Source organism: Dipodomys ordii, unplaced genomic scaffold (assembly GCF_000151885.1).
Source record: "Dipodomys ordii isolate 6190 unplaced genomic scaffold, Dord_2.0 Scaffold125, whole genome shotgun sequence".
NCBI lineage: Eukaryota > Metazoa > Chordata > Mammalia > Rodentia > Heteromyidae > Dipodomys > Dipodomys ordii.
The window spans coordinates 1,387,620-1,411,893 of NW_012267341.1; the positions used below are offsets into that span (position 1 = coordinate 1,387,620).

Sequence of the window (24,274 nt, forward strand, 5' to 3'; positions counted from 1 at the left end):
ACCTCCAATAAAACCACTAGAAACCCAGAAGTGGCACTGTGGCTCAAGTGGTAGAGCGCTATCCTTGAACTGAAGAGCTGAGGGACAGGGCCCAGGCCCAGAGTTCAGGCCCCATGACCGGACCCAAAAAAACAAACAAAAAGAGTACATGGACTTTCTTGTCTCAGCTTGAACTGCAAGTCTCAGATCTCAGCTTCCTGAGTAGCTAAGATTACAGACATGAGCCACCGGCACCCCTCTGAAAAGAAGGAGTTTTACAGTTTTCATAGTACTTTCTTACCAAAAAAAATAACATCGAAGTACAAAATAATAATAAAAACTCCAAGAGTGATTTGACCATCGAGAAGCCTGGAAGACAGTATCTTAATCATTGAATCAGAATAAACATCATCAATATGCCGGAATGTACAAGGATTAACTTCCTGATTTTTGATAGTTACAGTTATGAAAGAAAATGTTTGGATTAATAAATAATGGTAACAGTAGGATCCTGGTATAGTAGTGCACATCTATAATTCCAAGTAAAGTCAGGAGAATTCTAGTACAAGCTTAGCCTGGGCTGGGAGATGGTGTATCCTAAAAGACACACAGGAGTCAAGCACTGGTGCCTCATGTCTGTAATCCTAGCTACCCAGGAGGCTAAGATCTGAGTATCACAATTTAAAGCCAGCTTGGACAAGAAAGTCTGTGAGATTCTTATCTCGTTAAACCACCAAAAAGCCAGAAATGGAGCTGTGGCTCAAGTGGTAGAACACTGGCCTTGAGTTGCAAAGCTCAGAGACCTCATTCAAGTCCTGAGTTTAAGCCCCTGGACCAGCACACACACATTTTAAAAAAAAGTTTAAAAAGAAAAAAAGCCACACAAGAGCCAAGCACTGGTAACTTGTGACTATAATCCTAGCTATTCAGGAAGCTGAAATCTGAGGATTGAGGTTCAAAACTAGCCCAACAAGTCCATAAAACACTTAATCTCTAGTTAACCAGCAAAAAGCCAGGCTGGCAGCATCTCTCAAGTGTCAGACTTCTGCTGTGCAAGCATAAGACCCTGAGTTCAAACTCTAGTACTTCCTGATTAGAGACCAAAAATTAATACAGGGGCTGGGAAGGTGGCTCAGTGGTAGAGCGCTTGCCTTGCATGCATGAGGCCCTGGGTTTGATTCCTCAGCACCACATAAACAGAAAAAGCTGGAAGTGGTGCTGTGGCTCAAGTGGTAGACAGCTAGCTTTGAGCTGACTAGTTGAGGGACAGTGCCTAGGCCCAGAGTTCAGACCCCACAGCCAAAAAAAATTAATATATCAGGAATGAGAATGGAGCCAATCATAAATGTGAACGAGTTTAAAATCAAAACACCCACATGTAGCCTTGTACAACTTTGGAACAACTGATTTTTCCTGCCAAGTTTGTGTTTTGTTGTTGTTGTTGTTTTTTAATAGGAATTTGGGAATCATTAAATTAAGGTAGGAAAATCAGAACCTAAAATGAAAGACAAATTTGGTCATATGAAATTGTAATCAAATGTTCATGCCTTCCATAAAGGAAATGCAAATAAAAACAACCTTGGGCCACTACCTGGCCCATCAGAATGGCCTGAATCCTAAAATCAGACAACAAATGCTGGCAGGGATGCAGAGAAAGAGGAACCCTACTGCACTACTGGTGGGAATGTATACTAATACAACCACTCTGGAAAGCAGTCTGGAGGTTCCTCAGAAAACTGAATATAGACCTTACTATGACCCAGCCATACCACTCCTGGGCATCTACCCTGAGCAACAGGAACCAGGATACAAGGACACATGTACTTTTTGTGTTCATTACTGCACTGTTCACGATAACAAAGATACAGAAACAATCCAGATGCCCCACTACAGATGAATGGATCAAAAAATTATGGTACCTATGTACGAAGGAATATTACCCAGCCATTAGAAAGGACAAAATAGCATTCGCAGGGAAATGGATGAAACTAGAACAAATCATGTTGAGCAAAATAAGCCACAACAAATGGCAGGGAAACCTCCCTGATATGTGGATGTTAAATTCAAAATGCAACAAGATATGACAAAGTAAATAAGACTCAAGAAACAAAGGATCTTTTCTTAATTTGTTGCATCATTTTTAGATGACTCTATGTTCTTGACCCCACATATGGTATATACATGTACACATAAGAGGGAAGCTGGGCCGGGCGCTGGTGGCTCACGCCTGTAATCCTAGCTACTCAGGAGGCTGAGATCTGAGGATCGCGGTTCAAAGCCAGCCCGGGCAGGAGAGACCGTGAGACTCCTATCTCCAATAAACCACCAGAAAACCGGAAGTGGCGCTGTAGCTCAAGTGGTAGAGTGCTTGCCTTGAGCTGAAGAGCTGAGGGACAGCGCCAGGCCCAGAGTTCAAGCCCCATGACCGACAAAAAAAAAAAAAAGAGGGAAGCTGGGAGGGCACAGAAAAAGAAAGAGATAAAATCAAGAAAGTATGGGCTGGGAAGGTAGCTCAGTGGTAGACTGCTTGCCTCGTATGCATGAGGCCCTGGGTTCGATTCCTCAGCACCACATAAGCAGAAAAGGCTGGGAGTGGTGCTATGGCTCAAGTGGTAGAGTTGTAGCCTTGAGCTGAAGAGCTCAGAGACAGCGCCCAGGCCCAGAGTTCAAGCCCCATGACTGGCCAAAAAAATAATAAAATCAAGAAAGTGGCTTTCTATTGCTGAAGGAGGGGCAGGGGAGATTAAGTGCCGGGTGCCAGTGGCTCACGCCTGTAATCCTAGCTACTCAGGAGGCTAAGGTCTGAGGATTTCGGTTCAAAGCCCGTCCTGGTAGGAAAGTCCATGAGACTCTTATCTCCAATAAACCACTAGAAAACCAGAAGTGGCACTGTTGCTCAAGCGGTAGAGTGCTCACCTTGAGATGAAAAGCGCAGGGACAGCGCCCACCCAGAGTTCAAGCCCCATGATCAGTAAAAAAAAAATCGAAACAAGTAATGTAATCCTTTATGTTATATATTATGGGAGAAAGTACTGGTGTATATTCTCATGGTATAAACAACATGTAAGGTTGATAGAGGGAAAAAAATTTAAGAGAAAATTCATATATACTAAACAAATGAAATATGATATATTTGCAACCCATGTAATCAATGGGATCTTGAGAGAGAGAAAAAAGAACCTAAGAGAAACAGTAAGTATGAATAAGCAAATCTTAGAAGATACTCAGAAAGTTAGTGAACATGTGAAAAATTGATCAGTCCTGTTCCACCACAGCACATGGCCCACTCCCAATATTTTGAAGTACTAAAGGGCCTGGAGTTGTAGATGGTTTGTAGTGTGTGCTTAGCATGCTCGAGTCCCTAGTTTCATTCCCCAGCACACAGACACACACACAAAACTGTACTGTGTCATTCAAACTAATAAATTATACTCTTAAAAAGCTCTTATTTTGGAAATAAAAATACAAGCACATTAGGCTACACACACATACACATGTATGTACATACAAAGATATTTATTTTAACAGATAGTATACAAATGGCCAAACTAGAAACACTGAAAATTCATCAGTAAGGGAATAATGGGTATAATTTTGATACATGCATGCATAGGTTGTTGTGCAGCTTTTACAGAGTTATTCTTGATTTTAGTGACTTTAAAATTTTTCTCTTAGCTGGGCGCCGGTGGCTTACGCCTGTCATCCTAGCTACTCAGGAGGCTGAGATCTGAGGATCATGGTTCAAAGCCAGCCTGGGTAGGAAAGTCTGTGAGACTCTTACCTCCAATAAAACCACTAGAAACCCAGAAGTGGCGCTGTGGCTCAAGCGGTAGAGCGCTTGCCTTGATCTGAAGAGCTGAGGGACCCCAAACCCAGAGTTCAAGCCCCACGACCAACCAAAAAAAAAAAAAAATCTCTTGAATTAAAAGGCTAGGTGCAGATAAATACATAAATAGTACCTTAAGCCTTGACCTAAGTATATAGACATGATCCTATATACACTATTGTAAAATAGCTTGTTACTGTTAGCTCTCTAGGTAAAACAAGGGGAGTGAGCCTCCTCAGATACATAGTACTTTTTTCATGGTGTCCATGTAGAAATATTGTTAAACTGTCCCAGTTATATGACATTGTGCTTAGGAATCATGTATACTGTAAAGAGATAAGTTGAAACAGGACCACAGTTTCCACAACACCAGTGACCACTACTACAGTGTGTAAGTGGTACTTGTCTGCCTAGAGGTTTGTGTGTTACAGCCCAGGTCAAAAGTAGGATTATTGAAGATTGAGCATGGTTATTTTGGAGTATTATTTATTTTTATTTATTATTTTATTTTTTTTGTCGGTCATGGGGGCTGAACTCTGGGCCTGGGTGCTGTCCCTCAGCTCTTCAGCTCAAGGGTAACACCCTACCACTTGAGCCACAGCACCACATCCGGCTTTTTTCTGTTTATGTGGTGCTGAGGAATCAAACCTAGGGCCTCATGCATGCAAGGCAAGCACTCTACCACTGAACCACCTTCCCAGCCTTGGAGTATTATTTATATAATCATAAAACTGCATTTTATGTGTATAGCATAGGCTCAGCGAAGATACTTTCATACTATCGTATAGGAAATGCATACTTTTCCCATACATAGAACATTTTACTGTTAGTGATAATCAATCAATCTACTAAGACAGGAAAAACACTGGACCAAAATATGGTAACCTGAGTTTTCAATTTGTTTTTTTGTTTTGTTTTGTTTTGTTTTGGTCAGTTGTAAGACTTTGGATTCAGGACCTGGCCACTGTCTCTGAGCTCTTTGGCTCAAAGCTATCACTCTACCACTTTGAGCCACAGCACCACTTCCAGTTTTCTGGTGGGTAATTTGGAGTCTCACAGACTTTCCTGCCCAGGCTGGCTTCAAACCATGATGTTCAGATCTCAGCCTCCTGAGTAGCTAGGATTATAGGCATGAGCCAACAAGGCCTGGCTAAGTTTTCAATTTGGACTAAGTAGTCTGAGTTTTGTGAGCCTCACTTTGCTTACCTGGTAAATGGAGATCTTTTTTTGTTAATTCTTTTTCCTTGTCAGTTCTAGTGATCAAAGACTGAGCAATATACATTCCGGACAAATACTCTACCACTGAGCCCATCTTGTTGTTTTTTCCCATGAAAATTTTCTTTTCAAAATTTGTCTGACAGGATCTTGCTGTGTATACCAAGCTATCCTCTAGATCATTTTGTAGACCAGAGTGGCACTTCTAAATGCAGGGATTACATTACAGGTGTATGTCACCATATCCAGCTCCTTTCTTCTTCATTTTTTTCTTTTTTAACTTCCTATCAGTCTTGCCTAAAGAATCTACAAACCTCTTTTTAATAAATTGAACATTTAAACAGAGGTTATTTTTCTCTAAATTAGCCTCTTAGAATAGATCTGATGCTCATTTAATAGTAACTTGCTCAGTAAATATATATTGAATGATTGAATCTTTCAGGATAAGTTATGTGTAAAGTAACTGAGTTTTTTCTAGGTAAGTATATACTGGAAGTGCTTTGCTAGTAAATACTCCTGTAGAATCATTTCTTAAGAGTATCTGCTATGCAGTATGAAACTTGAGAAATGCATTTTGGAATTTTTGTTTCCAGATTGATGAGGTCCTGAGACAGGAAGACAAAGCTGAAGCCATGTCTGGCCATATCGATCAGTTTCTCATAGCCACATTCATGCAGCTGAGACTCATCTACAACACACATATGGCAGATGAGAAGTTAGAGAAGGATGAGATCATCAAGCTGTACAGCTGTATCATCGGCAACATGATTTCGGTAAGGTCTTTGCAGTGAGGGAGTTTTCCTTTAGTCTCCTACCCAGTCAGCATCAGTGTGGATATCTCAGTGAATTCTGTGTCACTTAGTAAAATTTTCCATGAGTTCTATAGCAGGCTATTCACTAACTCTCTGAATATTGGGATATCTCTAGCTTGCTTTATTGTTAGAATAAAAGGTAGAATGCTTACTTGTCACCTAAAAGTCTGCTTCCTATCAAGTTCTTTTTTCTTTCTTCTTTTTTTTTTTCCAGTCCTGTGGCTTGAACTCAAGACTTGGGCTCTATCTCTGAGCCCCTCTTTGTGCTCAAGGCTAGTTATTGTTCTACCACTTGAGCCACAGTACCACTTCCATTTTTTTCTTTTTTTTATTGTGAAAATACCGTACAGAGGGGTTACAATTACATGGGCAGGATAATGAGTACATTTCTTATCAAGCATTGTTGCCTCCTCCTTTGTTTCCCCTTCCCATCTCTTCCCATCTCCCTCCCCCCACCCATTTTTTTCTGAGTGATTTATTGGAGATGAGTCTCACAGACTTTCCTGCCCAGGATGGCATTGAACTGTGATCCTCAAATCTCAGCCTCCTAAGTAGCTAGGATTACAGGCATGAGCCACTGGCAGCTGGCTTCAAGTTCTTTATTAAATATGGTAGTCCCTATTTTCCTTTTCACAAATAATTGTGCTTACATTAAAAATAGTATACTAGGAAAAAAGCACTCCAAATAATTCTGGCAATTACTGAGGAATCCCATTTGACAATTTTAAACCAAAACTCTGATGTCTTAAAAATATAGCTGGGCGCTGGTGGCTCACATCTGTAATCCTAGCTACTCAGGAGGCTGAGATCTGAGGGTCACGGTTCAAAGCCTGCCCGGGCAGGAGATTCTTATCTTCAATAAACCACCAGAAAATCGGAAGTGGCACTGTGGCTCAAGCGGTAGAGTACTCACCTTGAGCTAAAGAGCTGAAGGATAGTGCCCAAGCCCAGAATTCAAGCCCGACTGGGGGAAAAAAATTGTTCTGGGCATGGTAATTCATGCCTGTAATCCCAGTTTTGGGGAGGCTGAGGCAGATTTTCAAGTTCCAGGCCAGATGAACTAGTGAGATGGCTATTGCTAAACAATAAAAAAAAGTAAAAATAAATAAAAAACGGGCTGGGAATGTGGCTTGGTGGTAGAATGCTTACCTAATGTGCATGAAGCCCTGGGTTTGATTCCTCAGTACTACACAAACAAAAAAAGCCGGAAGTGGCACTGTGGCTCAAGTGATAGCGCAATAGCTTTGAGCAAAAGAAGCTTGGGGACAATACCTACAGTCTGAGTTCAAGCTGCAGGCCTAGCAAAAAAATAAAAGAAACAAAAATACATATATTCATGTACTAGAATATATCAGACATATTTGTCTTCTTTCTTCTGTGGGCACTGTCCCTGAGCTTATATGCTCAAGGCTAACACTCTACCACTTTGAGCCACAGCACCACTTCTAGCTTTCTGGTGGTTGATTGAAGAGTCTCACAGACTTTCTTGCCTGGGCTGGCTTTGAACTATGATCCTCAGATCTCAGCCTCCACAGTAGCTAGAATTATAGGCATGAGCCACCAACACCTATATTTTGAGTTTTAACCACCCTAACATAGTTAGGATTGGATAGCTGTTTCAGATAGAGAGCCTGGCCCGGGAAGCCTCCACTGGAGTACTAAAAGACCTGATGCATGGCCTCATCACCTTAATGCTGGATTCCCGGATTGAAGATCTGGAGGAAGGACAACAGGTGATCCGTTCTGTGAACCTCTTGGTGGTGAAAGTTTTGGAGAAATCAGACCAGACCAACATCCTGAGGTATATTTGAATCTCTGCAGAAAAGTCCAAATAGCCTCTCCTTTGTTTACAAATGAAAATGAGAAAGTCAACTATAAATTAAGTCAACTATAAGTTCATATTTTTCTAATAAGTTGGCTTATTATTCTTATTTAGGAGCCAAAGTGTTCCAGTCTGAGACTATAGTTTAGTAGCAACTCAGTAGATGACTAATACTATGAGTTCTCTAGAATGGACTATGAAATGTATCAGTTCTCCTAGCATATGCATTTCAGGTACATTTCTCTCTGGTCTACCAATGACACTAAAAACCAGATAACTTTACCATAGTAAGAACTTAGTGATTTTTATTTTTAATAACCAAATGGTAAATAATCATAGATGGATCCTTAGCCATGAGTTCTCAGTTTACTAGATGGATAGGGAATATTCATAGTTGGCCTTTCAATGATTTGATTGTATTATAATGAAGTCTTGAAATATATTCATGTTGTTATGTTGGTATGTTTGTCTTTCCAGTGCCCTACTTGTTTTGCTCCAAGATAGCCTGCTAGCAACAGCCAGTTCTCCCAAATTCTCAGAGCTTGTTATGAAGGTGATGTTGAAATTACTTTATCTCTTTTTCTTTTCAAATATACCATTACTTTGTTAGACGTATAAGGAAAAAAAAATTGAGCTTAAAACATTGAAATAAACTAAGACATATCTGAAAAGATGTAATTGGCAAACCTAGCATAGTGGTACACACTACTGTAGTCCCAGCACACAGGTGGCAAAGGCAAGAAGGTCATGAGTTCAAGGCCAGTCTGCGCCCTGTCTCCAGTGAGACACAGTGAGATGGTCTCATATACATGTGTATGTATACATATAAGCCCCAAGGCCAGGCTAATTTGAGCTCTTTTGCTCAAGGCTAGTGCTCTACCACTTGAGCTTGAGCCACAGCTCCACTTCTGGGCCCCTCCCCTCTTCCCCTTCGCCCCCCCCCCCGCTTTTTTTTGTGGTCAACTGGAGATGAGTCTCACAAACTTTCCTGGTAATACTGGCTTTGAACCATGATCTTCAGATCTCAGCCTCCTCAGTAGCTAGGATTACAGGCATGAACCATTAGTGCCTGACTAATAAGTAAATAATTTTTAAAAAATAAAAATTCCAGCCGGGTGCTGGTGGCTCACTCCTGCAATCCTAGCTACTCAGGAGGCTGAGATCTGAGGATCGCGGATCGCGGTTCAAAGCCAGCTCGGGCAGGAGACACGTTGAGACTCCTGTCTCCAATAAACCACCAGAAAACCGGAAGTGGCGCTGTAGCTCAAGTGGTAGAGCTCTCGCCTTGAGCTGAAGAGCTGAGGGACAGCGCCCAGGCCCAGAGTTCAAGCCCCACAGCCAACCAAAAAGAATAAATAAATAAAAATAAAAATTCCCCTTTTGCCAATTTATACCCTGAGCTCAAGCCTAAAAATTTTTGGCCTCACACAGCTGTATTGTAGATATTTTACCAATTCTCCTAGATTCAAATGGCAAGAAGTTTGATAGGACAGTTTTTAATTTCTGAGGGGTAAAGATACATGGCCCTATAATATTTCAGTCTCTTAATTAGAGACTCTGAATGAACGTATGTATAATATTGTAAGTCTACTACATGATAATAGTATAAGAAATCTTAGATTTAGTTAAACAATTTAAATTATTCTATTTTCAAGTACCAAGAAACCCAAAATGGAATTTCCTTTTTTTTTTTTTTGGTACCAGTACTTGAACTCAAGGCCTTATACCTTCACTTAAGGCTGGCACTCTACTAATTGAGCCACACCTCTTCTTCTGGCTTTGTTTTTGTTTGTTTGTTTGTGGGGTTTTGGGTGGTACAGGCTGAATTTGAACCATGATCCTCAGATCTCAGATTCCAGCCATGAGCCAGTGGTGCCTGGCTCATTTTCTTCATTTAAGCAGTTTCCTCTGAACATTGTCTTAAGATTGCCTTGTTTCTTCTTTATATGTGCTATTCTTTCATACTTTGTAAGATTTGGCTTCCCATTCCAGGATCTTTTTGCAGTCTTTGTTAAATTTGAGCCTGGTGTTAACACCTTGCTGGAATGAACAGTTGTCCTCTAAACCTTTTCCTGATGCACCTATTCAGTGCAGATGATATACTTCTTCCTGTAAACCTGGACTATGTCAACCTGCTGACCTTAGACCTAAGTAATGCCCTCACACAGCCTAAACTTCACCATCCTTTGGAATGGGCAGAAATTTCTGCCCCAGCTCTTTGGCAAGAGGGCAAGATACCTTCTTTACCACATTGAATTTTTTTTTGTTGTTTTTTATTTTTGTGGTTGTGGGTCTTAAACTCTGGGCCTGGGCACTGTCCCTCAGCTCTTCAGCTCAAGGCTAGCTCTCTACCACTTGAGCTATAGCTCCACTTCCGGTTTTCTGAGTAGTTTATTGGAGATAAGAGTCTCACGGGCTTTCCTGCCCGGGCTGCCTTTGAACCATGATCCTGAGATCTCGGCCTCCTGAGTAGCTATGATTACAGGTGTGAGCCATCGACACCTGGCTGAAAAACTTAAAATACATTTTCACAATATTAAATGATGGCCTCCATCTCTGGGAGTGTGGGAAGAAAGAGTAGGGATGGATGGTTAGAAGGATGACTTGTCCTACTTCAGTGAGTAACACAATTGAGATGATGTTTTCTGTTCTAGTAGCTGAGAAGATCCACATTTATACACTGCCCATCTTTTCTGAAGTGAGCTATGAACTTGGGAAGGATAACAAATTATCCTCATTCTTCAGTCACTTCTAACTATGTTTCTTTTTTTCAATAGTGTCTCTGGAGAATGGTTCGACTATTGCCAGACACCATCAACAGCATTAACCTAGACAGAATTCTTCTAGATATCCACATTTTCATGAAGGTGTTCCCTAAAGAGAAACTGAAGCAATGCAAAAGCGAATTTCCTATAAGGACCTTAAAGACCCTCCTACACACCTTATGCAAATTAAAAGGACCCAAGGTGAATGAGAACAGCAACTGGTCCCTAAAGAGATCATAGAAGAACATCATGGGAAAGGCATTGCTACTATTTGAATGTGCTTGTCTCCCTCAGATCCTAGACCACCTCACAATGATTGACAATAAGAATGAGTCCGAGCTGGAAGCCCATCTCTGCCGGATGATGAAGCACAGTATGGACCAGACTGGCAACAAGTCTGATAAGGAAACAGAAAAGGGAGCTTCTCGAATAGTGAGTGGCCTGACTTGCAAGGTGAAAGTTTAGGGACTGGTATTGTCATTCTCTTGTGGTGCTTAACCATTTCCATTGTAAAGTTCTAAAAATAAGAAATAATTATGTGTTTTGGGGCCTCAAGGAAAGTTTTCTATGGCCCCAAAGCATTGATCCTTAGATAAATTCACTGTGGGCTCTATTTAATTGGAGAGATAGACCAGTTTCTCCATCATTAAGTGAGGGGAAAACCTGACTGAAGGCTCATCATGTTGATGGTTCTGCTGCAAACCTGCAGGACTGATGCCTCCTCTCCCTACGGAACTTAGCAGGTCCAGAATTTGAGGTACTTTTCTGTAAAGAGCTTATCATTAGCTCCTAATTAATAATTCAAGTCAAATCAGCCCACCTTTGTGCCTTTCATTTTTCAGGATGAAAAGTCATCAAAGGCTAAAGTAAATGATTTCTTAGCAGAGATTTTTAAGAAGATTGGCTCCAAAGAGAATACTAAAGAGGTAAGAAGGAAAGAGTTAAGACTAAGGGGAGAGGGGCTGGGAAGGTGGCTCAGTGATAGAGCACTTGCCTTGCATGCATGAGGCCCTGGGTTCGATTCCTCAGCACCACATATGCAAAAAGAAAAAAAAAAGCCAGAAGTGGCACTGTGGCTCAAGTGGTAGAGCGCTAGCCTTGAGCTGAAGAGCTGAAGGACAGCACCCAGGCCCAGAGTTCAAGCCCCATGATTGGACCCAAAAAAAAAAAAAAAAAGACTAAGGGGAGATGCTTTGTGGAAAAGGAGCACTAATACATCCGTTCCAACTTCTTCCTTTTTCTTATTTATCAGGGTTTAGCAGAGCTATATGAATATAAGAAGAAATACTCAGATGCTGATATTGAACCATTTTTGAAAAATTCCTCACAGTTCTTTCAGAGTTATGTTGAAAGAGGTCTTCGGGTGATTGAGATGGAGAGGGAAGGCAAAGGCCGCATTCCCACTTCAACAGGTATGGATGATTTTCTTTGAGAGTTCCAGGAATGAGCTCAAAATAGCTCCCAGCTTATAAATCTGTCAAAAACTAATAAGTAGCCAGGTGTTTGTGGTGGCTACTCAGGAGGCTGAGATAAGAGAATCTTAGTTCAAAGCCAGCCTAGGCAGGAAAATTTGTAAGACTCTTATCTCTAATAAACTACCCGAAAACCAGAAGTGGCACTGTGGCTCAAGTGGTAGAGCTGAAGAGCTGAGGGATAGTGCCTGGGCCCAGAGATCAAGCCCCATGTCCATCAAAAACAAACAAACTGATAAGCTTTGATATTCCCTTTCTCAAACCTGCTCAATTTGTACTCTTCTCCATCTTGGTCCCTCTAGTTTTTGATAGATTCAAAGCTTTTGGTCTTTCCTTCTCTTGTCAGGAAAGGCTTTTGCCTGGATCTGGAAACCACATGTAGGATCTACCCAAACTTCTCCTTACCTTCTTTCTGTTACCATGGCAGACAGAGTACTGCCTTTCACCTAGGCTATAATAACACTACCTTCCTACCTTCCTTCCCCCACTAATTTGCCTCCCTACATTCATTTCCACAGAGAGCATCAGAATGTGGCTTCTCATTATTCATTATTTAGAAATCTGCATATCACTGGAGTAAAAGCTCTCCAGAGTCTCATGTTGTCTGATATCTTTGACCACATTTTACTACACTGCGATTCCACTAATCTCCTTGCTTTTTCTGGAGTATTCAGGGACCTTGATGCCTTTGCCCTGCCTTTGTAGGTGTTTTTGCACTGCTAGCTCCCTTCCTCTTTCAGATCTTTGTCTCTGCTCACTACTAACCTAACATATGACACAGCATCTATTAGATCAGTTGTTTGTCTTCGGATTTTAAAGCGTAAGGGAAGGATTTTGTTGTTGCCTGCAACAAAATATTTGTTGAAGCCAGACGCTGGTGGCATATACCTGTAATCCCAGCTACCTAGGAGGCTGAGATCTGAGGATCCTGGTTCAAAACCAGCCCAGGCAGGAAAGTCATGAGACTCGTATCTCCAATTAATCACCAGAAAACTGGAAGTGGTGTTATGGCTCACGTGGTAGAGCGCTAGTCTTGAGCTGAAGAGCTGAGGGATAGTGTCCAGGTCCAGAGTTCAAGCCCCACAACAGACCAAAAAAAATTGTTAAATGATATAAATTAGTGAATGAATATCCTAAGTTCAAGCTGAAATGTTACTATCTCCACAATAAATTATTTTTTAAAAACACTGAAAATTGGGCTGGGAAGGTGGCTCAGTGTTAGAGCGCTTGCCTTGAATGCATGAGGCCCTGGATTCGATTCCTCAGCACCACATAAGCAAAAAAGAAAAAAACCGGAAGTGGCGCTGTGGTTCAGGTGGTAGAGCGCTAGCCTTGAGCTGAAGAACTTAGGGACAGCGTCCAGGCCCAGAGTTCAGGCCCCACAACAGGACCAAAAAAAAACACTGAAAATTACTGCTCTCAATCTAGTGGCAAAGGAAAATGAAAGAGGTTTTAGTTAGAAAAAGCTGCCACAGCCTTCAACCAGATAGAGCCAGCTGCAAAAGCCCCCTGGTAGGGCAGAGTTCAACTGTCACATTTACTCTGTGTTAAGGTTTTGTCCAAGTTCAATCAACTGTACCTACTATTCAATTTCAGAGTTTGTTTGCCCTATGTGGGTTTCTGATTCAGGTCACATTCTCTTTGCATGTCTTTCTCAGCTAAAGCTTCATTTCCACTCTTAACCAGTTGGAATATTCCTTGTTTTTGACACCTTATATTACTTCTCTCCAAGAAACTTTTTTTGGGGGGGCAGGGAGTAATGGGGTTTTCTTGAAGATGGGGAGCAGAGTGTGTGCACATATTTATATAGAGAAGGGCCTCTTTCTCTCATTTTTCTCTTCTTAAAAAAAAAATTCCTTCTTTGCTTTTTCCCTGTGTTACACTTCTATTTTTTTTTTCTTCCATTTTTCTTTTGGAAGAATAACAAATTTATGTTGATGTAAAATTGGCATTCATGTACACTTATACAACCACTTTGGAAAGCAGTCTGGAGGGTCCTTAGAAAGCTAAAGATTGACCTCCCTTATGACCCAGTCATACCACTTCTAGGCATCTACCCTGAACAACAGGAACCAATATACAAGGACACGTGCACCTCCATGTTTATTGCAGCACTGTTCACAATAGCTAGGATATGGAAACAACCCAGATGCCCCACCACAGATGAATGGATCCAAAAACTGTGGTATCTATACACAATGGAATATTATACAGCCATTAGAAATGACAAAATAATGGCATTTGCAGGGAATTGGATGGAGCTAGAAGGAATCATGTTGAGCGAGGTAAGCCAAGAGCAAAGAGACAAATGGTACATGGTCTCCCTGATAAGTGGATGCTAAATCCAAAATGTTAGGTGATACAACAAAATTAACAGGACTTAAGAAACAAAGAACTCCCACTCATCTGGTCGAACCACTACTAAATATCCCCGTGCTGCTGATCACATGTATGGTATGTATGTGTACACCACTATATGTTATAGACGTGATAGACAATTTGCTCCAGGAAAGTTAGAATGAACTTGTGACTTTAAATGAGCATCATTATTCCACAATACTGTGAAATTTGGGAAATTATGTAATCATTTAATCACAATTTAAAAAAAAAAAAACCTTGGGGAAGGTAGGGAGGGAAGGGATAGTAGGGGGAAAACAATGGAGGGGGTAACAATGCCCAATAGGAAGTGCACTCATTCATTACCTTACTCATGTAACTGTAACCCTCTGTATAGTATCTTTATAATAAATAAAATAAAATTGGCATTCATGCCAAGCACTGATGGCTCATACCTATAATCCTGGCTACTCAGAAGGCTGAGATCTGAGGATCTCATTTTAAAGCCAGCCTGGGCAGGAAAGAAAGTCCGTGAGACTGATAAACAAAAAAGGCAGAAGTGGCACCATGGCTCAAGTGGTAGAGTGCTAGCCTTAAGCAAAAGAAGCTCAGGGACAGTGCCCAGGCCTAAAGTACAAGCCCCAGGATTGTTGGGGAGGGAAATTGGTGTTCTTGTTTCGTGGTACTGAGAATCAAACCCAGGAACCCAGGGCCTCAATGTATGTAAGACAAGAATTATATCACTGAACCCAAGTTATTTTTCAAATGTTGTATTTTATGATTGTTCCCTCTCAGAAGTTAAGGACCTGAAATTGATTTTCTTGTTCTTGTTTTGGTTTAGTTAATGGTTTTCCTTCTCCTCCCAGAACATTGATCTTTGTGACAAGGTTATTACAAATACTCTAAAGCTAGACACCGCAGCATCTCTCTGTGTCCCTCATAAGGACCTCTTAAAGGTCATAGGGCCCACATAGTTCTTTACAGCAAAGAGCTCCCAGGTTTATGAACTGGTCTAAATTTAATCTGAATCTTCTTTTTTTTTTTTTTCTTTTTGCCAGTCCTGGGGCTTTGACTTTGGGTCTGGGCACTGTCCCTGAGCTTCTTTTGCTTAAGGCTAGCACTCTACCCCTTGAGCCACCATGCCACTTCTGGCTTTTTGTATTCATGTGGTACTGAGGAATTGAACCCAGGGCTTCATGCATGCAAAGCAAGCACTCTACCAATAAGCCACATTCCCAGCCCTTAATCTGAATCTTCTGCAGATTTAAGGTGCACAGGTGTTTTAGTTGGGCTCTTCTAATATACTCTGCAGTAGCTCAGGTCTTTTGGATTGCTCAAGTCAACCCTGTGATTCCTGGAATACCTTTTGCATAACCAGGGTGTGGTTGGACTGTCCAACTTACATTCTACCTGTCTACTAATCCTTGAAATTCTCTTTAAATTTATCTTGTATATTTGAGAACACCTTTTATCACCAACTCCAGATAAACCTTTGTTGATTGCTTTGGTTTTGAGCACAATGAAGAGCCTCCAGAGATTTTTGTGTGTGGGGGTTTTGGGGTTTTTTTTGTTTCGTTTTTTGCTTTTGCTTTAGGGATTAAACCCAAATCCTTATGGTATTTACTGGTTACACCACCAGCCCTGGAAATTTAGTTTTTATTTATTTTTATTTAGATTTTATTTATTTTTATTTGAATTCAGGGCCTCATGATTGCTAAGCAGATAGTCTACCACTTGATCCGTACTAGCAGTTCTTTTAGCTGGATCCAGATGGAGACTCATGCATGTTTTGCCTAGGGCCAGCTTTGAACTGTGATCTCCTACCTACAACATCTTGCATAGTTCAATTATACTCATGCACTACCATGCAGGATTGGTTTATTGGTTGAGATGAAGTCTTGGTAACTTTTTTGCCCAGTTGTCCTTGAACTACAGTCCTCCCAATCTGTGCCTTCTGAGCAGCTGGGATTACAGATATGAGCTACTCTACCATTGGAAATTGGTGTTCTCAGTGGCAGATTAAGCAAAGAAGTCTGGAAATGTGGTACATGTACATATCAATATTGTTTATATTTTCCTCTCTAGGCATCTCCCCTCAGATGGAGGTCACATGTGTGCCTACCCCCACAAGCACAGTGTCCTCCATAGGTAACACTAATGGAGAAGAGGTGGGACCATCTGTCTACCTGGAAAGGCTAAAAATCCTCCGACAGCGGTGTGGCCTGGACAACACAAAGGTACTCCTCCTTCCTTCTATGTGGGTCTGGAGGACTGCAGGTCAGGGGCAGGCTAGCCCAGAGGGAGTCGCTTGGCCCTAGTGCATCCCAGCCTGCTTTCCCTGAACTTACGTGGTGTCTGTTTTTCCCTCACTAGCAAGATGATCGGCCTCCGCTGACCTCTTTGCTCTCCAAACCAGCAATCCCCCCAGTGGCCTCTTCTACAGACATGCTGCACAGCAAGCTCTCCCAGCTGCGAGAGTCACGGGAGCAGCACCAGCACTCAGCCCTGGATTCCAACCAGACCCACTGTGCCGGAACCCTGACCTCCTCTTCCACAACCAACATAGACGACTTGAAAAAGAGACTGGAGAGAATAAAGAGCAGTCGCAAATGAAGCTGCCCATCCTCCGCACCCTGCAGCTTTAGTTTACTAAACTAGAAGCCCTGTAGTGTGAAGTGGCCGCTGCAGGCCTAGCATACGTACACAGACTGGTCGTAAGTACTCAGCAGCGTGGACGTGGACGGGGACAGGGACGGGAAAGAGCGCAGGGCACTGGGCTGGACAGGGCGGCGCTCTGTGCCTCCCATCTGCACAGCATCACTGACACCACCTCCGCTTCCACCTCTAGAAGACTGTCGTGGATTAGCTTAGTGTACAGACTGAAACAGCTGCCCTCAGCTCAGACTAGGTTCCATATCCTCCTCCTTTTGTTTTCTTTTTACTTGCTCATTTGTAAAATTGTCCTAATCTTTCCTAGCTTTTAACTATTAGAAACTCTTTAATAGTTTTCCGTTGAGTTTGTGAGCTCTTCTCTCTGTAGCCCTGAAGGGTCACTGTATTCTGTATGAATGCATGGCATGAGACAACTAATTTAAGAGTCTTTTATAAATAAAGTTTGCATTAACTATACCTGTTTCCCCAAGTGCTCCATATTCCATATTTGTGACAGCTGGCACCTCTGTATGCCACCACGCCTCCCCCCCCCGCAGGACTGCTGGATGCTCAGCCAGCGAAGGGAGCACCTGCCTTCCAAGCACTGCCTTCTCTTGGCGCACACCCTCCAAGCCATGTCACTCACTGCAATAGGAGAGACTCGCTTTTCTGCTTTTCCCATGCAGTTCCTATGGAGTCAGGAGCTCTCACCTTTCCTCAGGTGAGGCTTTGGTTGACTTCCCCCAGTCTCCCAATGTTCTCTGGTAGTTCCAAGGAACTCCTGGTATCAGTCACTTAGATGCTCAAGTGGACATGAGATTGCATTGGCTGGCCTATAATGGTTGCCACCCCATAAATGGATCAGTGAGAATTTAGTCCTTTCCCTCCCATCTTGAGGCTCTGTTTGTCCAGACTACCAGTTGCTTTATACCTGATCTGAAGACTCACCTCTGGGGTAAATTCCACAGCAACTGTGTCCACAGTCAGAAAAACTCCTTACAACTAAGAAGTTCTGGGTGCCAGGGGAGGCTTCGGCAATCCTAACAACTTTGACTTTTAGCCCACCATCTATTCAGCTGGTGTTCAAGAAATTAAAGACTGACATGAAACGAATCCCCTCTTGGCTGTCCATCAAATCAGTCTTCCTTCCCTTGGTTCCAGGCATAACTTTTTTTTTTTTTTGTCAGTCAGTTGTGGGGCCTGAACTCTGGGCCTGGGCACTGTCCCTCAGTTCTTCAGCTCAAGGCTAGCACTCTACTACTTGAGCCACAACACCACTTCCGGCTTTTTCTGCTTATGTGGTGCTGAGGAATCAAACCCAGGGCCTTATGCATGCAAGGCAAGCACTCTACCACTGAGCCACCTTCCCAGCCTCCCAGACATAACTTTGAAGTTATCTCTAAGCTGCCCAGAGTTCACCTTGCTTTTCTCCCTTATAGGACTTCATGGAAAGAGGTAAGTGTTCATGACAAGATAGGAATTTGCAGCTGTAGAAGGACCAATTTGGGCCATAGTATTTCCCACCCAGCAGCAAGATTTGGTTTCATCTGTTCATCTGCATATCGCACATACGTATTTGACTGCACTGGGTCTAGAGTTAGAAAAGCTCATTAGAAAACTCCAAGATCTCAAAGCTTGCAACACTGATGGTGATGTTGAGATATAAAAATGTGTGTTCTTGTTTAAAAAACAGGTTCTGGAGCCAGGTGCCAATGGTTCAAGCCTGTAATCTTAGCTACTCAGGAGGCTGAGATCTGAGGATCACAGTTCAAAGCCAGCCTAGGCAGGAAAGTTCATGAGACTCTTATCTCCAATAAACCACCAGAAAACTGGAAGTGGCACTGTGGCTCTAGTATTAGAACACTAGCTTTGAATTTTCTTTTTTTTGGGGGGGTCTGGTCGTGGGGCCTGAACTCTGGGCCTGGGCACTGTCCCTCAGCTCTTCAGCTCAAGGCTAGCGCTCTACCACTTCAGCCACAGCGCCACTTCCGGCTTTTTTCTCTTTGCTTATGTGGTGCTAAGGAATCGAACCCAGGGCCTCAGGCATGCAAGGCAAGCGCTCTACCACTGAGCCACCTTCCCAGCCCTAGAACACTAGCTTTGAGCTGAAGAGCTAAGGGTCAATGCCCAGACCCAGAGTTCAAGTCCCATGACTGACCCAAAAAAAAAAAAAAAGGGTCTGAGTGTTCTTCTTTTCAGAGGGATTGAACTTGAATTTTATGCTTACTCAGCAGATCTCTCTACCACTTAAACCATTCTCCAGCCTGGCTATTTTGCTGATAATTTTGGAGATGGAATCTCGTGGATTTTTTTTCTGCCCTGCGCTGGCTTCAAACCACAATCCAGATCTCACCCTTCTTAGAAAGCACAATCCACCTTGCTTAGCAGTGCATTCGTTCTGAATCCCTTCCACCATGCTCTGGTTAAAATTCTGGGTGACAGAGATACTGCAAACTCACTGAAGTTTCACTGCATTTTTTTTTAATCCTGCTTTATGGTCAATCTAAATCAAAGAATAAAAAGAACTCTATCCTAATTCTCTGTTGCTTCATGTAGTGAAAGGTGAAAGACTGTGTGTGATGGGCCATATCTATAATCACAGCACTTGGGAGACTAATGCCAGCCAGGGCTACATAGTCCATGAGACCCATCTCCAGAATTACCAGCAATAAAAGCCAGACTGGAGATTTGGTTCAAGTGATAGAGCACAAACCAAGTTAAGCCTGAGGCCCTGAGTCTAAACAACATACTGCCAAATAAAGAAAAAGATCCCGCGGGGCTGGGAAGGTGGCTCAGTGGTAGAGCGCTTGCCTTGCATGCCTGAGGCCCTGGGTTCGATTCCTCAGCACCACATAAGCAAAAAGAAAAAACCTGGAAGTGGCGCTATGGCTCAAGTGGTAGAGCACTAGCCCAGGCCCAGAGTTCAGGCCCCACAACTGGACCCCAAAAAAAAAAAGAAAGAAAGAAAAGGATCCCTTTTGCACTTATTCAAGTTAATTGAAGCTCATCAGCTGAGAATGGTAACCACTGTGCTCTTCTCCCGTCTTACATCCGCGTGGCTCAGCCTCCACGAAGTATGAACAGGTGCACGTTTCACGTGAGTTGAAACTCACTGTCACCTGTGTTTTAGGCTGCAGTGGCCTCTGCATCATAAATGTCCCAACAACGCCCATGGTACTCTATAACTGAGGAACGTGATGGAGCTCTGTGGCCAGGCAGCAGTGGGGCACCCTATGAGTCCTGCCGATAGTAACCTGGAAGACAGCTGCCATAGGGCCCCCTTTGCAGTCCTGCACCATGGTTTCTTGTCTAAAGCCTTTACAGATCCACCAAACTCCCTCTAGCCCCTATTTTCCAGACAATCTCTGCTAAACACTGTTAGAATTCTAGGAAACAGCTGCCCTGTACTATCAACGCTGTTTGTGGGAGGAAAGAGGAAGTGACCAGTAAAGGGCCTTTAACCATGCCAGGGTAGATGCCTAGGCCAATTGGCAGACAGTGTTGGGAGTCAAAACATCAGTGTCTTTCGGAGTGCTTCCTGGGCAGCGGGCACTAAATGAGCTGTGGGACCTTTGTATGTGTAAAATACAAAGAAACAGGTTTGGGCAGGTCAAGTGGAGCTTTGTGCTTACCCCGTCTCTGCTTGGAGCCACAATATGAACCTGAGTAACTTAACACCTGAGTTCCCTTACTCCCAACTACCATTTCCCACAGTACTCCCAAAGGAAAGCATTTTCTAATGTGAGCCTCACTGCGGGGCATAAATTGGCCATTTTAATGATAGGAGGAAGGGGCTCCTCCTAGGGGCTTCTAGGAAAGTTAAGTAGAGAGAAGAATCTACTCTACTTTGTTTCCCTCTTTCTTGCCTCTCTTCCATGTCTGGCACAAGCTCTGACTTAGGCTTGGCAACAGAGCAGCCAACACCTCACTATGCTATGTTCTGAGCCCTCCTTGGCCCTAGCTGTGTGACTTTGGGCAAACTACTTCTCCAAATCCCACCTTACTTACCTCACTTCTAAGTATAGCCCCTATCCGTTGTGAGACTTAAATGAGATACCCCACTAAAGCCTGGATGGGGGCGTTCCTTCAAGTCCGGCTGTCCAGCAGCATTCCTGGCTGGTGCTGAGCCCAGCCCAGAACCTCTGCACCAACAAATGGCTCAGGGAGCTTGAGGCTCATTGATGAGTCACTTTTAATGGGAACTAGAATTTAAGAAACCACAAAAATAATTCTTTCACTGGATTGTCCTCTGTGATTGTTGCCAGGAGTGGCCCTCTATCCAAACCGCTCAGTGACCTTCTGTATCCATCTCTTCAAGCGGAACACGTGTGTGTAGAAGCCGTATTTCCCATCCCGGTCGCAGCCTTCTCCCCATGACACAATGCCTATTTGATACCAGCGTTGGTTATAGGGGTTCTGGGGAAGAGAGAGAACATTTCCAAAAGAGTCAAGTCCAAGGTCGTATTGGCCTTACCCAGCCAGGCCACTGATTCTGAAAACTCAGGTTTCCTCTTCACCCAACCATCCCCACCCCTGTGAGCCATATCCACCACAATGGTTTACCTTCATGATGAAGGGGCCTCCACTGTCACCTTCGCATGCATCCCCTCGCTTCCCTTCATCAGGCTTGTAACCTTGAGAGAGAAGCGCAGTGCTCAGAAGCCACTCCTTTCAGGAGTCACAGTCTCCAAGTATCCACCTCACCCCTTCTCTGACTTCCAGTTCTTAGTATATACTCCAAATCCAACTGTTACTATGTCTGGCCAGGTCCCTTAGATGCCAGATCCCTGAAACCCGACCATGCTAGTTTCCCTAAGTCTACTCTTGGTACCTGCAGTCCATTCTCAACCCCACAAGAAGGACTCAAAAAGCAATTTAAGAGCCAGGAACTGGTGGCTTATGCCTGTAATCCTAAATACTCAAAAAGCTAAAACCTGAGGATCACAGTCCACAGCCAGCCCAGGCAGAAAAGTCTATGTGATTCCCATTAGCCAGCAAAAGCCAGAATGGGAAGAGTGGGTCAAGTAGCACTGGCCAACAGTAAGCCAAGAGCACAAGAGAGTTCAAACCCAAGTACTGGCACACATAAAAAGAGCTAGAGCTCAATTGGTAGAGCTGTGGCTAAAGTGGTAGAGCTCCTTCCTAGTAAACACAAGGCCCCATTCAAGCCTCCCTATTGCCAAAGATAAAAATTAGAAAGCAGCCTGGTGCTGGTGGCTCACACCTGTAGTCCTAGCTACTCAGGAAGCTGAGATCTGAGGATCGCGGTTCAAAGCCAGCCTGGGCAGAAAACTCCGTGAAACTCTTCAGTTAACCACCAGAAAACCGGAAGTAGCAATGTGGCTCAAGTGGTAGAGCACTGACCTTGAGCTAAGGAGCTCAGTGCCCAGCCTCAGAGTTGAAGCCCCACAGCCAACCCAAAAAAAAAAAAAGCAAGTTAGAGTTCCAGAAAGCTGATGGTAATGACAGTTTTATCTAAAACTCCCACACAGCCTCTACAATACAAAACAACTACAAGAATATACACACCACCACACATGCAGCATAACTAGTATGTAGGAACAGCTAAACATCAGTGTCATTTGGTGTCTTCAATAGTATTCATAACACCAAAAGGTAATATAAGCATGAGGTTGAGAAAATATATCTTATTGATAGAAGCAAGCAAAGTGAATTAGGAATCTGGTGATTAACTCCAAATTCACATACAGACAAATAAATGGTTGAAAAAACGGAAGCATATCCTAATAAAACTGAAGCTTCAAAGATGACAGGGAAATCCTCAAGGGCAAAGAATTCTGATGGCATCTTTCCCATAGCAGCATGCAAAGTATGAATCAAGTTGGATGCCTGTGGCTCATGCTTGTAATCCTAGCTACTCAGGAGGCTGAATCTGAAGGATCCTAGTTTGAAGCCAGCCAGGGCAAGAAAACCTGTGAGACTCTTCAATTAATCAAGTGGTAGAGAGCTAACCTTGAGCAAAAAAAGCTCAGACAGGCAGTTCTCAGGCCCCGAGTTCAAACCCCAGTACTTACACATACACACACACACAACATACCAGTCATGTTCTTCAAAAAGTTAAAATATCAGTCTGAGAATGTGGCTTAGTGGTAAGAGTGCTGGTCTTGCATGCATGAAGCCCTGGGTTCGATTCCTCAGTACCACATATACAGAAAAAACCGGAAGTGGCCCTGTGACTCAAGAGTAGAGTGCTAGCCTTGAACAAAAGAAGCTCAGGGACAGTGGCGCAGGCCCTGAGTTCAAGACCCAGAAGTGGCAAAAAAAAAAAAAAGGAAAAAAAAGTCAAAATATGTAAGGTGGGAAGGCAAGGAATAAGTTCATAACTACAACTCAGGAAAGCCCATACCTGTGATCCTACTAGAATCTACTTACTAGTAGACAAGCTTCTTCCCACCAAGAGATGTATGGGATACTGCCAGTAAAAAGATTGAGCAAGGGCTGGGAATGTGTCTTAGTGGTAGAGTGCTTGCCTAGCATGCATGAAACCCTGGGTTTGATTTCTCAATACCACATAATCAGAAAAAAGCCAGAAGTGACACTGTGGCTCAAGTGGTAGAGTGGAAGCCTTAAGCAAAAGAAGCTCAGGGACAGTGCCCAGGACTGGCAAAATAATAATAATAATAGGATTGAGTAAGTGTCCTAATGAGTAGAAATAAATGCAACTAAAAACCAGTTAGAGAGGGGTTCAAAGACATGATTGAAAGGCTGTAAGGAGGCTGGCTGCCTCCGGGTTGCTGTCTTCTCTGTTTATCCACCTGCTGACACAAATTCCTTTTTTTTTTTTTATTTTTTGGTCAGTTGTGGGGCTTGAACCCTGGGCCTGGGCACTATCCCTCAACTCTTCAGCTCAAGGCGAGCACTCTACCATTCGATCCACAACACCACTTCCGGTTTTCTGAGTGGTTTATTAGCGATAGTCTCACAGAATTTCCTGCCCGGGCTGGCTTTGAACAGCGATCCTCAGATCTCAGCCTGGTAGCTAGGATTGCAGGTGTGAGCTACCAGCACCCAGCTCCAAATTCCTATCTTACCACACTTCGCTATAAAGTAGTTGTGCTTAACAACAATATAGGATCCTTAAAAATTCTCTTTCCTCCTTTCATTTAGACAATTCATCACATTTTTTCAAACTAAAAAGATTGGAATACTCAAAAATAATAGGCTTGAAGCAGCAATTTGAGGTCAGCCTGGGCCCTGCTGCTCTCTGACCCTGCTAAGCAGGTTCCTACCTCAGGAACCTGTGCACCTTTGCCCCTACTGACTCCTCTGGAGCACGTATCTCCCCCCGCCCCTCCGCCACCATGTGCCTGCTCACTCCTTCACTTCTTCCAGTCTCTCTTCAAACATCATCTTCTTTTTTCTTTTTTTTTTTT

The 24,274-nt window shown here is 43.1% G+C and overlaps 2 protein-coding genes across 2 annotated transcripts in view; one reads left to right on the forward strand and one right to left on the reverse strand.

Moving 5' to 3' along the window:
* Ckap5 (cytoskeleton associated protein 5) overlaps window positions 1-17,357 on the forward strand; it is a 110,650-nt gene extending 93,293 nt beyond the window's left edge. The window contains exons 36-44 of the mRNA XM_013029963.1: window positions 5,614-5,793; window positions 7,446-7,633; window positions 8,132-8,207; window positions 10,432-10,620; window positions 10,714-10,851; window positions 11,262-11,345; window positions 11,672-11,831; window positions 16,314-16,465; window positions 16,602-17,357. Coding sequence (XP_012885417.1) covers window positions 5,614-5,793; window positions 7,446-7,633; window positions 8,132-8,207; window positions 10,432-10,620; window positions 10,714-10,851; window positions 11,262-11,345; window positions 11,672-11,831; window positions 16,314-16,465; window positions 16,602-16,841 — 1,407 coding nt within the window. The 3' untranslated portion in view covers window positions 16,842-17,357. The remainder of the gene's footprint in view (window positions 1-5,613; window positions 5,794-7,445; window positions 7,634-8,131; window positions 8,208-10,431; window positions 10,621-10,713; window positions 10,852-11,261; window positions 11,346-11,671; window positions 11,832-16,313; window positions 16,466-16,601) is intronic.
* Window positions 17,358-21,091: 3,734 nt separating this feature from the next.
* Window positions 21,092-24,274, reverse strand: part of F2 (coagulation factor II (thrombin)) — a 13,036-nt gene continuing 9,853 nt past the window's right edge. Inside the window, exons 13-14 of the mRNA XM_013029979.1 lie at window positions 21,444-21,514; window positions 21,092-21,296 (exon numbers count right to left, since the gene is read on the reverse strand). Coding sequence (XP_012885433.1) covers window positions 21,156-21,296; window positions 21,444-21,514 — 212 coding nt within the window. The 3' untranslated portion in view covers window positions 21,092-21,155. The remainder of the gene's footprint in view (window positions 21,297-21,443; window positions 21,515-24,274) is intronic.